The sequence below is a fragment of the Sinohyriopsis cumingii genome, chromosome 3 (genome assembly GCF_028554795.1).
Source record: "Sinohyriopsis cumingii isolate HCF-2022 chromosome 3, ASM2855479v2, whole genome shotgun sequence".
NCBI classification, from domain to species: domain Eukaryota; kingdom Metazoa; phylum Mollusca; class Bivalvia; order Unionida; family Unionidae; genus Sinohyriopsis; species Sinohyriopsis cumingii.
The window spans coordinates 153,209,287-153,223,043 of NC_142963.1; the positions used below are offsets into that span (position 1 = coordinate 153,209,287).

Below are 13,757 nucleotides of genomic sequence, written 5' to 3' on the forward strand. Positions count from 1 at the left end.
TTTCTAATTTATATTTAGTACAGAACCAGGCTATAGGTATTTGGCGCTAAAAAGTGTAATTTATTTTAGTCGATGCGTGTATGAGAGCAGAAATATCTTCTTTCAAATAATTTCACAGATGGATGAGAAAAAGGCCAAAACTAAACGAAACATAAAATAACAGATTCCTTTAACGATGAGGACATGAGGGCAGCATCACGTGATGTCTATTGCAGGCTGTGTGGAAATAATTTTACTATTTGGCACTCAAAGTCATCAGATGTATTCTAGTCGATGTTTGTGTTAGAGCACATATATTTTCAAGGAATTTCCCAGGTGGATCAGAAAAAGACACCGACAAAAAACAAAACGAATCCTTCAAAGATGAATACATGAATGGCATAATACAGCGTTCCATTCTCGGGCACAGGTGCTTGTATCATTGCTTAAAATTGACCTGTCATACATGTACTTTATAGTACTTGTATGACAGGTAAGTTTTAAGCAATGATACGAGTCCCTGTATTCTAGGGCAGCATCATGTTAATTGCAGTCTGTGCGGAAACAATTTTAATATTGGGCATGGTTGTAAATTTTATGTGGAGAAACACTTGAAAACAAAGAAACACATTGAATTAGCACCTCTTACGAACTCCAATACTAAGGTAACTTCTTATCTACAGCAGAACTAAATTGCGGACATAAATGTTATAAATGCAGAGGTGTTATTTACCGAGTTCTTCATAGAAAGATGATGAAGATCTTGCTATTGGTGTAGAAGCAAGAGAATTTATAGAACACAATTCTACTCTAGCTGTGAAGGTGTTTTATGATAATGTTAGAGATTATTATGCTACAGCCTGAGATTACATGCTCCAGAAATTCCCCTATGGAGATGAAGTGCTTTTAAATGCTTCAATTGCTGATGTCAGTGAGAGACAGTCAAAAAGCTTCAAAAGTGTTAGATTCTTTGTCAAGAGATATCCCTTCCTATTACCATCCTTGCCTACCTTGGATCATCTGGAAGGAGAATTGCTGAAGTATCAAGTTGGGATTCTACCTGACAATATACTTAATGCAGATGTGCAGTGGCACCTTATTTCCCAGCTAAAAGACACAATCACTGGAAGATATAAATTTCCTCTTCTTTGTCAGGTTATGAAAGGAATATTGGTTCTTTACCATTCTAATGCTGACTGTGAGAGATTGTTCAGTATTGTTAACAAAAATAAAAGTGAATTCAGATCCAGGCTCAGTAACCCAGTACTTTGTGCTCTACTGGTGTGCAAAACATTCATGGTCTCAGCTGGTACAAAGTGTTTTAAAATGCAACATGAAAATCGGTTGCTTTTGAAAGCTAAAAGTGCTACATATGAAAACTTGAAGCAGTAAAGGATGTTAAAAGACGAGAGGGGCAAATAAATCATTGTTTATTGAAGTTTTAGCATGTTATTTGTGGATTCATCTTTTTCTGCTTGGATTCCTCTTTTTGTCCACTTGGATTACACTTTTTCCTCGTCAGGGGTTGGCATGTATGGTTAGATAATGAGCAAGTCCCTCTACTGAGATGATCTTGGATGGGTTGGATAATGAGCAAGTCCCTCTACTGAAAGGATCTTGGATGGGTTAGATAATGAGCAAGTCCCTCTACTGAGATGATCTTGGATGGGTTGGATAATGAGCAAGTCCCTCTACTGAGATGATCTTGGATGGGTTAGATAATGAGCGAGTCCCTCTACTGAGATGATCTTGGATGGGCTAGACATACATGCCAACCATTACGCTTTTGGCGTAATCATTACGCTTTTTTCACTAAATTATGCCTTACGCGTAAACGTGTATGGATTAAGCTTTTTCAGAATATTCACCTTCCCAAAAAAAGTCATTTGTTTGTTTTCTCGTTTTTATTAACATCCCATTAATCCCACAGACCGTATTTTAGAAAAGACGGCTTCTTCATAACTGCAGTATAAGAGTACGCTTGTCCGTGCACTTTCCTAACAGTATTATGTTCTATTTATAGCAACTATCCTATTACCCAGAAACATGCTGGTTCTACTTTCAAACTTTCGACCTTATATTCTATTTATAGCAGCTGTATGGCTTAGTGAGGAGAGATCAGACTGATTTTCTAATTTTTAATCTTTACTCTCAGATTCTTTTTTCTAATTTATATTTAGTACAGAACCAGGCTATAGGTATTTGGCGCTAAAAAGTGTAATTTATTTTAGTCGATGCGTGTATGAGAGCAGAAATATCTTCTTTCAAATAATTTCACAGATGGATGAGAAAAAGGCCAAAACTAAACGAAACATAAAATAACAGATTCCTTTAACGATGAGGACATGAGGGCAGCATCACGTGATGTCTATTGCAGGCTGTGTGGAAATAATTTTACTATTTGGCACTCAAAGTCATCAGATGTATTCTAGTCGATGTTTGTGTTAGAGCACATATATTTTCAAGGAATTTCCCAGGTGGATCAGAAAAAGACACCGACAAAAAACAAAACGAATCCTTCAAAGATGAATACATGAATGGCATAATACAGCGTTCCATTCTCGGGCACAGGTGCTTGTATCATTGCTTAAAATTGACCTGTCATACATGTACTTTATAGTACTTGTATGACAGGTAAGTTTTAAGCAATGATACGAGTCCCTGTATTCTAGGGCAGCATCATGTTAATTGCAGTCTGTGCGGAAACAATTTTAATATTGGGCATGGTTGTAAATTTTATGTGGAGAAACACTTGAAAACAAAGAAACACATTGAATTAGCACCTCTTACGAACTCCAATACTAAGGTAACTTCTTATCTACAGCAGAACTAAATTGCGGACATAAATGTTATAAATGCAGAGGTGTTATTTACCGAGTTCTTCATAGAAAGATGATGAAGATCTTGCTATTGGTGTAGAAGCAAGAGAATTTATAGAACACAATTCTACTCTAGCTGTGAAGGTGTTTTATGATAATGTTAGAGATTATTATGCTACAGCCTGAGATTACATGCTCCAGAAATTCCCCTATGGAGATGAAGTGCTTTTAAATGCTTCAATTGCTGATGTCAGTGAGAGACAGTCAAAAAGCTTCAAAAGTGTTAGATTCTTTGTCAAGAGATATCCCTTCCTATTACCATCCTTGCCTACCTTGGATCATCTGGAAGGAGAATTGCTGAAGTATCAAGTTGGGATTCTACCTGACAATATACTTAATGCAGATGTGCAGTGGCACCTTATTTCCCAGCTAAAAGACACAATCACTGGAAGATATAAATTTCCTCTTCTTTGTCAGGTTATGAAAGGAATATTGGTTCTTTACCATTCTAATGCTGACTGTGAGAGATTGTTCAGTATTGTTAACAAAAATAAAAGTGAATTCAGATCCAGGCTCAGTAACCCAGTACTTTGTGCTCTACTGGTGTGCAAAACATTCATGGTCTCAGCTGGTACAAAGTGTTTTAAAATGTAACATGAAAATCGGTTGCTTTTGAAAGCTAAAAGTGCTACATATGAAAACTTGAAGCAGTAAAGGATGTTAAAAGATGAGAGGGGCAAATAAATCATTGTTTATTGAAGTTTTAGCATGTTATTTGTGGATTCATCTTTTTCTGCTTGGATTCCTCTTTTTGTCCACTTGGATTACACTTTTTCCTCATCAGGGGTTGGCATGTATGGTTAGATAATGAGCAAGTCCCTCTACTGAGATGATCTTGGATGGGTTGGATAATGAGCAAGTCCCTCTACTGAGATGATCTTGGATGGGTTAGATAATGAGCAAGTCCCTCTACTGAGATGATGTTGGATGGGTTAGATAATGAGCAAGTCCCTCTACTGAAATGATCTTGGATGGGTTGGATAATGAGCAAGTCCATTTACTGAGATGATCTTGGATGGGTTAGATAATAAGTGAGTCCCTCTACTGAGATGATCTTGGATGGGTTAGATAATGAGCAAGTCCCTCTACTGAGATGATCTTGGATGGGTTAGATAATGAGCAAGTCCCTCTACTGAGATGATCTTGGATGGGTTAGATAATGAGCAAGTCCCTCTACTGAGATGATGTTGGATGGGTTGGATAATGAGCAAGTCCCTCTACTGAGATGATCTTGGATGGGTTAGATAATGAGCAAGTCCCTCTACTGAAATGATCTTGGATGGGTTAGATAATGAGCAAGTCCCTCTACTGGGATGATCTTGGATGGGTTGGATAATGAGCAAGTCCCTTTACTGAGATGATCTTGGATGGGTTGGATAATGAGCAAGTCCCTCTACTGAGATGATGTTGGATGGGTTAGATAATGAGCAAGTCCCTCTACTGAGATGATGTTGGATGGGTTGGATAATGAGCAAGTCCCTCTACTGAGATGATCTTGGATGGGTTGGATAATGAGCGAGTCCCTCTACTGAGATGCTCTTACATCAGAATTGCTGAGCTTGTAACCACTGTAGAAGCCATATTTATCTGATCAGAGTTTGATCAAACAGGATCTTGGAAGAGTGTGATAATGAGCAAGATCCATGCATATTAATGACCGGGTTCCCCCAGTCATAAAAGTGTCATGGAAAATGACAAAAAATTTAAATCTTCCCATTACTTACTTATGTAGTGTTACATTGGGTGTATAGGTATAATAAGGCCATCTTGACAGAAATCCTGATTATTTTTCCTATCATATTGATCGGTATTATTATTATTATTTCTGTCTAAAGATTCAACTTTCCATGATAAACATGAAAGAATTATGTCATTGAAAATCCGACATTTTTCATGGAGAATCCTTCTAAATGGGATGTATATTCAGTATTCAGTTTTTTGCCAGAAAACTTATGATTATGTTCAGTTGGTACCAAATAAAAATGGTGCCAGTCAGATAAGGTGGTCATGGGGAGATAATGGGTAAGAGTTTTATCCCTTTGTTTCATGATGTATAGATACATAGAAAACTAAAATATAATTCATATTTCTGGAATTGCCTCAGTTAGCAAAGTTTTATGTTCCTGATGTTTATGTGATGGGGGGGGGGGCTTTAAGGACATGAATGAATTGACATTCTTCTGTATTTCTTTAGCAGGAGTCCTTTATATAACAATATAAACCAGATGTGGCAAAAAATATTTTTGTATTATCAGTATATATGTAACTTTTTCAGTGACTTTCTGGAAGGTTACATGGAACTTTTGAGGAGACGATTTGGCACCAAGCGTGTCCATTCTAACATCGTATACCAGGAGTACATCAGTGACAGGAATCACATTCACATGAATGCCACCCAGTGGGAGACACTGACAGATTTTGTCAAGTGGATTGGCAAGGAAGGTAACTCGCTATATCTTGTTTAAGAAGAAGCTGTAAAGTAGATACAGTTTTACAGGACTTTGTGAGAGCACAAACTGCATCATTTAATAGGACTTGTGGCAGCACAAAGTGAATCATTTAATAGGACTTTATGCTAGCACAAACTGCATCATTTAATAGGACTTTGTGGCAACATAAACACATAATTTGATAGGACTTTATGGCAGCACAAACACATCATTTCATAGGACTTTATGGCAGCACAAACACTTCATTTAATAGGACTTTATGGCAACACAAACTGCATCATTTAATATGACTTTATGGCAGCACAAACACATCATTTAATAGGACTTTATGGCAGCACAAACACATTTAATATGACTTTATGGCAGCACAAAGTGCATCATTTAATAGGACTTTATGGCAGGACAAATGCATCATTTATTAGGACTTTATGGCAGCACAAAGTGCATCATTTAATAGGACTTTATGGCAGCACAAACTGTATCATTTTGTAGGACTTTATGGCAGCAAAAACACATTTAATAGGACTTTATGGCAGCACAAATAATCATTTAATAAGACTTTATGGCAGCACAAACCCATCATTTAATAGGACTTTATAATGCAAAATCAGTCGATTCTTATACAGGATCACAGTTTATGTGATCAATAGAACCATATTACAGTTTATGTGATCAATAGAATTTTACACCAGGATCACATTAATGCAAAATCATTTGAATTGTACACAGGGGTCACAATAATTAAAAATTAATAGATTTTTACTCAGGAGTTACATTAATGTACAATTAGTTGAATTGTACACAAGAGTCACAATATTGCAAAATCAATAGATTTGTTCACACTAGTCACATTAATGTACATTCAGTAGAATTATACACAGGGGTCACAGTAATGTGATCAATAGAATCTTGCACAGGGGTCACAAAAATGTGATCACACAGGGGTCACAAAAATGTGATCAACAGAATCTTACACATTGGTCACATTAATTCAATATTTTGAGTCCTGAATGTAAATTAAAATCAATCTGTATGGAGATAATCCTGTCTTGTGTTCATTTGAGGCAAAACGTTGTGAATAGGATACAAGAAGATGGCACATTGCATCAAAATTTGCCATAGTTTTATTCATCAACGGTCTCAGTAATTCTGTGAAATGAGAAAATTGTACAAATGGGAAATTGGTCATTATTTTGTAGCATTTCGTATATTCATTAACATTACTCACAAATTATTATTATTTTTATTTTATATTTCTAACCTTTAATTAAAAAGTATCCCAGTGTGCATTTCTTTCTGAAACACAACCATATATATTTACCAAGAGTAAAGAAATTTTGGCCTGAAAAAAACTGATTGAATTATAATTTCAATTCACGTAAAAGACATGGGGCTGTGTAAGTGCTTAACCCATAAGCTTTTATTAAAGATTTTGGACAACTTCAGTTATGGACAAGGGAATGCACATTAATTATGCTTTTATCTTGGGAAAGAATTTTTATTACAGTATATTAAAATAGGTAATAGACATATATTGTTTGGTGGATAGTTTATATAGGTTGAATTCTTATAAAACTACATTTGCCTACTTTGTCAATGGTCAATTGTTAAGTTATGCAAGCCAGGTTAATGATATCAGGTGACTTGGGCCTCTTGTTACATAAATTAAGGACCAAGTAAACATTTATAGTATAAGTGTTATGGCCATGTCAGCTATGAAATCATATTAAAACAGTATGAGGGCACATTGTAATGTCATCATCCTAAATTGTCTTTAATCACTTTTACAACAGTATGAGGGAACATTGTGATACCACCGTCCTACATTTTTATTAATCACTTTTACAACAATATGGGGGCCCTGAGTGGCCGAGTGATCTAAAGCGCTCTCTGTTACGAATCACTGCCATCTCATTGGGCTCGAGTCTCAGATTCAGCCAATGTGGGTATGTGAGAAAGCTTGCCAGTAGCTTCTCGTGGGTCGGTGGTTCTTACCGGGGGTTTTCCCGGGGTCTTCCTCCACCATTAATACTGGTCGCCATGTATAGCCTATCGTGTGCTGAAAAATGGCATTAAACCCTACAACAACAACAACAACTACAACAGTATGAGGGCAGATAGATAGTGATACCACTGTCCTACATTTTCTTTAATCACTTTTAAAACAGTATGAGGTCATATTGTGATGCTGCCGCCCGATATTCTGTATTAAATTTGTGTATTGTTTGGTCTTATTCAAGTTTGTATGAAACTATGGCTCAGTCAAGGTATACAACCGTTATGATCTAAATACCATATTTGTTGTATATGTTGGGACACCTAAAATTAATTTTTAAAATAACTTTATTTGTGCACTGTATGTTCTGTGACACATCATTTTTTGTTTTATTGTATGTTGTGGGACACCTTTTAAATCATTCGAAAGTTACGTATCAGGAAATGGACTCCAACTATTTCATCCATTAAAGCATCATGTCACCAACCCAACCTTTTTCCTGGACATGTATGATCCATTCTTTCTGTGCATCAAGATTTTTTGGCTTTCTCATGCTGTGAAAATTTATTGTTGGAGGCAACACATCTCCTGAAGTGGAAACTGCAAGGACTAAGGTCAGATATTTTTAAATATCTCCACCAATGGTGCTAATTCTCACACTTTTAACCCCAATCTTATCGGCATGCTGTTCAGGAATGAGATCAAAGTACACTGGAATTTCATCCATGTTAATGATCATATTGTCAAAGAAATCATCTTCTCTTCTGGCCTTCACGAATGAATCACCTAATTTTATTTTCTGCAAATCTTCTGGGTGACACTGGGTCATTGATGTCCATGCATGAAGCATTATATTGTGTCACTTTAAAAATTTTTCTATTGTTTCAATTTTATTTTCAAAATTCCCGTGAATACTGGTGAAAAGGAACCAAAGTTAGCTTTCCTATGTCGGCTGACTTTGTATATTAAACAAACAAAAATCCTCACACTTTAAAGAATCCAAATTCAGCTTCCAAGGTCATCTTGCTTTGTAATAAAGTAACCTTTGTATTGATATCCTATTTATAAAAAAATCGGCCTCAAAGTATCCAAAGTTGGTTTCCAAGGTCGGCTTGCTTTGTAATAAAAATAACTGTTGTTTTTATATCCTGTCAGTAAATTCAGACAATGAGTTTATTGCTTTCTGCCAGATGTGTTTATTCACCACCGGGGTTTCAGTTTAATTGAAATCTGTTGTTATAATTAATACAAATGGACTGATGCTTGTGGGTAAATAGTATCCACAGCAATAACTTGCTTCAGTAATAATTTCTGTATCCCATATTAGCGAAAAGATCATCATTTGCACTCAGGTGAATGTATTTTCAAATAATGATTTATATTTTTGAGATACTGTCATATAGTTAACCTGGATATAATACAATCTTGGTTATGTTGTACCTAACACCATGTCATGCATGAATGGCAGATGCCTTCACTCAATTGGTTGATTATTTGGCAAAGTCAGCCCTTGTTTTGATTGACCACCTGGATTCTGACCATAATATATCAGCAATACTATGTTATATAAAGAAGAACTTGAGATGAAAGTTACAAGTAATCTGTCTTTAGCTGGCTTAATTTTATTCACAAGGGAAGTGTAACGTAGACCACACAGAGAAGGGCTGGTTTGTTCAGTACATTGACCGTGACCCTGAGACCATCAGAAAACAGGAGGCCCTCAAAGCCAAGGAAAAAATGGATGTGGACGATGCAGAGAGGGCAGCTCGATACATCCAGGAACAAATTGAGAGAGTGGCCAAACTAGAGAAAAATGTGACTGAAACTGAGTTTACTGAACTAAAGAGGGAAAATGAAGAGGAGAAAGGTAAATACTTCCTTTTTAGACCAATGATGAATTGTTTAATTGAAGGAGAAATATATATAGCATAACTACATTACAGTATGTATTTTCATAACTTCTTAGAATAATCTTTGGGCTTCATTGACATAGTAATTGTATGACATTAATTTATCATTTAAAAATCTCAGCATAAGGCCATTTATTTCTATTTTTCACACAGCATTTGAATGTACTTGTACATTCAAGTTCAGGCCCTCTTTCTACTTTCATATTTTTTTTTTTTGTGTTACAATCCTCAATCCCATCCTAAAATGAACCAAAGAAGTTATGAAAGCCCTTGCTGTGAAGTGCATTAGCTTTGTTGTAACTTTTTATTTCTAGTTTTATTTGTTCATTTATTCTGTGCACTTATATAGTGAGGATGTTTGTACGTGCAGATAAGGCAATAGGTCCAAATCTCATTAGTGGTTGAATTTTACAAATTCTCTAACTGATATATATATATATGGGGCCCCGAGTGGCCGAGTGGTCTAAAGCGCTCACCGTTACGAATCACTGCCATCTCACCTCTGTCTGCGTGAGTTCGAGTCTCAGCCTCGGATAACGTTGGTACGTGAGAAAGCCTGCCAGTAGCTTATCGTGGGTCAGTGGTTCTGCCCGGGGTTTTCCAGGGTTCTTCCTCCACCAATTATACTGGCCGCCATGTATGGCCTATCTTGTGCTGAAAAATGGCGTTAAACCCTACAACAACAACAACAACAACTGATATATATATATATTGTATTTTATATTGTTCTGAATGTAGCAAAGTCCAAATGATTCCACAGCAGCCATTCTTGTTATCACTGCTACACCTCATTGGATAGTCACATCAGCAGAGGAATTGAGACTTTATTATATCTGGTTATTCCTGTATGGTGCCAATCTGACAGCCATTATAGCCACTAATGTTGTTGTTGTTGCTACTCCTCCCAAATAGAAAGTCATATCAGCATGGGGTTTTCACCAAAAGACTTATTACCATGTCTAGTTGGTCTTAGATCATGTGAACAGATATCTAATATGGCTGCTACAGTGGCCATTTTGAAAATCTTAATGCTTCCTCTTCAAAGTGGAAAATAAAATGGTACCAGTCTGACTTCAGGATGGGCACTATGGCAGTCATCTTGAAAATATTGTTATTGCTATGGGCACTATGGCAGTCATCTTGAAAATATTGTTATTGCTATGGGCACTCTGGCAGTCATCTTGGCAGTCATCTTGAAAATATTGTTATTGCTACTCATTCTAATTGAAGTCATCAGAAGACTAATTATGAGATCAAGTTGGTCTTGAATGAAAATGGTTCCAGTCTGGCCTTAGATATGGCTGCAAAAATGAACATATTGAAAATCTTGTCATTAATTCTTCTGAATGGATGGTCATATCAACATGGTGTTTTCACCAAAAGTCTTAGTATGGTGCCAAGTTTGTCTTAAAACGGTTCCAATCTTTACATCTAGCATGACTGCCACATTGGCGATTTTGAAAATCTTGTCACTGGAGAATATCAGAAATGGTTTTAACACCCAGCAGTTAAAAAGAAAAGATGGTCATATCTTAAATTACTGAAAATTCTTTTTGGTCAGTAGAGCCTGATTCCCTCTTCTTTGATGTAAGACCTGTCACTGAACATTCATGGAGCCTGATTCCCTCTTCTTTGAGGTAAGACCTGTTATTGAACATTCATGGAGCCTGATTCCCTCTTCTTTGAGGTAAGACCTGTCATTGAACATTCATGGAGCCTGATTCCCTCTTGTTTGATGTAAGACCTGTCATTGAACATTCATGGAGCCTGATTCCCTCTTCTTTGAGGTAAGACCTGTCATTGAACATTCATGGAGCCTGATTCCCTCTTCTTTGAGGTAAGACCTGTCATTGAACATTCATGGAGCCTGATTCCCTCTTCTTTGAGGTAAGACCTGTTATTGAACATTCATGGAGCCTGATTCCCTCTTCTTTGATGTAAGACCTGTCATTGAACATTCATGGAGCCTGATTCCCTCTTCTTTGATGTAAGACCTGTCATTGAACATTCATGGAGCCTGATTCCCTCTTCTTTGAGGTAAGACCTGTTATTGAACATTCATGGAGCCTGATTCCCTCTTCTTTGAGGTAAGACCTGTCATTGAACATTGATGGAACCTGATTCCCTCTTCTTTGAGGTAAGACCTGTCATTGAACATTCATGGATGGAGCCTGATTCTCTCTTCTTTGATGTAAGACCTGTTATTGAACATTCATGGATGGAGCCTGATTCCCTCTTCTTTGATGTAAGACCTGTCATTGAACATTCATGGAGCCTGATTCTCTCTTCTTTGATGTAAGACCTCTCATTAAACATTCATGGATCCTGATTCCCTCTTCTTTGATATAAGACCTGTCATTGAACATTCATGGAACCTGATTCCCTCTTCTTTGAGGTAAGACCTGTCATTGAACATTCATGGATGGATCCTGATTCCCTCTTCTTTGATGTAAGACCTGTCACTGAACATTCATGGAGCCTGATTCCCTCTTCTTTGATGTAAGACCTGTTATTGAACATTCATGGATGGATCCTGATTCCCTCTTCTTTGATGTAAGACCTGTCACTGAACATTCATGGATCCTGATTCCCTCTTCTTTGATGTAAGACCTGTCACTGAACATTCATGGAGCCTGATTCCCTCTTCTTTGATGTAAGACCTGTCACTGAACATTCATGGATCCTGATTCCCTCTTCTTTGATGTAAGACCTGTCACTGAACATTCATGGAGCCTGATTCCCTCTTCTTTGATGTAAGACCTGTCATTGAACATTCATGGAGCCTGATTCCCTCTTCTTTGATGTAAGACCTGTTATTGAACATTCATGGAGCCTGATTCCCTCTTCTTTGAGGTAAGACCTGTTATTGAACATTCATGGAGCCTGATTCCCTCTTCTTTGAGGTAAGACCTGTCATTGAACATTGATGGAACCTGATTCCCTCTTCTTTGAGGTAAGACCTGTCATTGAACATTCATGGATGGAGCCTGATTCCCTCTTCTTTGATGTAAGACCTGTTATTGAACATTCATGGATGGAGCCTGATTCCCTCTTCTTTGATGTAAGACCTGTCATTGAACATTCATGGAGCCTGATTCTCTCTTCTTTGATGTAAGACCTCTCATTAAACATTCATGGATCCTGATTCCCTCTTCTTTGATGTAAGACCTGTCATTGAACATTCATGCAACCTGATTCCCTCTTCTTTGAGGTAAGACCTGTCATTGAACATTCATGGAGCCTGATTCCCTCTTCTTTGATGTAAGACCTGTTATTGAACATTCATGGATGGAGCCTGATTTCCTCTTCTTTGATGTAAGACCTGTCATTGAACATTCATGGAGCCTGATTCCCTCTTCTTTGATGTAAGACCTGTCATTAAACATTCATGGAGCCTGATTCCCTCTTCTTTGATGTAAGACCTGTCATTGAACATTCATGGAGCCTGATTCCCTGTTCTTTGATGTAAGACCTGTTATTGAACATTCATGGATGGGGCCTGATTCCTTCTTCTTTGATGTAAGACCTGTCATTAAACATTCATGGAGCCTGATTCCCTCTTCTTTGATGTAAGACCTGTCATTGAACATTCATGGAGCTTGATTCCCTCTTCTTTGATGTAAGACCTGTCATTGAACATTCATGGAAGTTTTCAGTATCTCTAGCAGTTTCAAGGTCAGATGTCCCAAACTTCTATTTTTTGCAAAGATTCAGCTGTCTGTGTGCAGTTCAGACCAGTTCAATTCACAGGGAAGTGACCTTGCATTATGCCTTCATGGTGTTTCAAAAAAAAAATCCTGGAAAATAAATCAAAAGTCATGGTCTCATGGTAAAATTCATTCTTTTCTGGTAAATTGCTGAAAATATTAGAAAGTGGCTTCATCTTCTTTATCCATGGAGATATTGTTATTGAATTTTTTGCATGTTTACCTGAGGAGACAGAAGATCTCTAGTAATGGGATGTTAAAAAGATTCAATGCCGAGAGTTTTTTTGTAATGTATCAGCAAGTTTGTAGGAAACACCTGTTGCATTTAAATCATTCGGACACAGAGAATTTTGTCATTTTTGCTTGAAATGGGGTTTGGAAACACATTTTGGAGGTTAAATCTGAATACATCTGCTTCCAAGAGGTATTTGCTTAGACTGATGCCTAGTTATGCTAGAAACGTTGTTTTTCATTGGATATTTGGCTCGCACTTGTGCAAAAGGGTAACAGTTGGAGTTTTATTTTCTTTTTTGCTTATTGGTCCCATCATTTTGTCTCCTGCCCTCTTCTTACTCCCAATCCCAAACTTCTATTTTTTGCAAAGATTCAGCTGTCTGTGTGCAGTTCAGACCAGTCTGCCTTAGATCAAAGGCCAAAAAATCAAAAATCCGGACAAAAAAAAATCAGATTCCAACAATGAAGGAAGTTTTGGTGTAAAAAAATCGAGTCTCAAAAAATATGTTTTTCCCTCAACATTTTGTTATGCAAGTAGAAAATCCAGATTATTTTGGTATTATTGTAGAATTACATCTGTCTGCTTTTCTGTAATACCACCC

The 13,757-nt window shown here is 37.0% G+C and overlaps 1 protein-coding gene across 1 annotated transcript in view; it reads left to right on the plus strand.

Moving 5' to 3' along the window:
• LOC149804169 (DNA/RNA-binding protein KIN17-like) overlaps positions 1 to 13,757 on the plus strand; it is a 56,295-nt gene that overhangs the window by 20,727 nt on the left and 21,811 nt on the right. The window contains exons 4-5 of the mRNA XM_089954147.1: positions 5,134 to 5,300; positions 8,938 to 9,171. Coding sequence (XP_089810273.1) covers positions 5,134 to 5,300; positions 8,938 to 9,171 — 401 coding nt within the window. The remainder of the gene's footprint in view (positions 1 to 5,133; positions 5,301 to 8,937; positions 9,172 to 13,757) is intronic.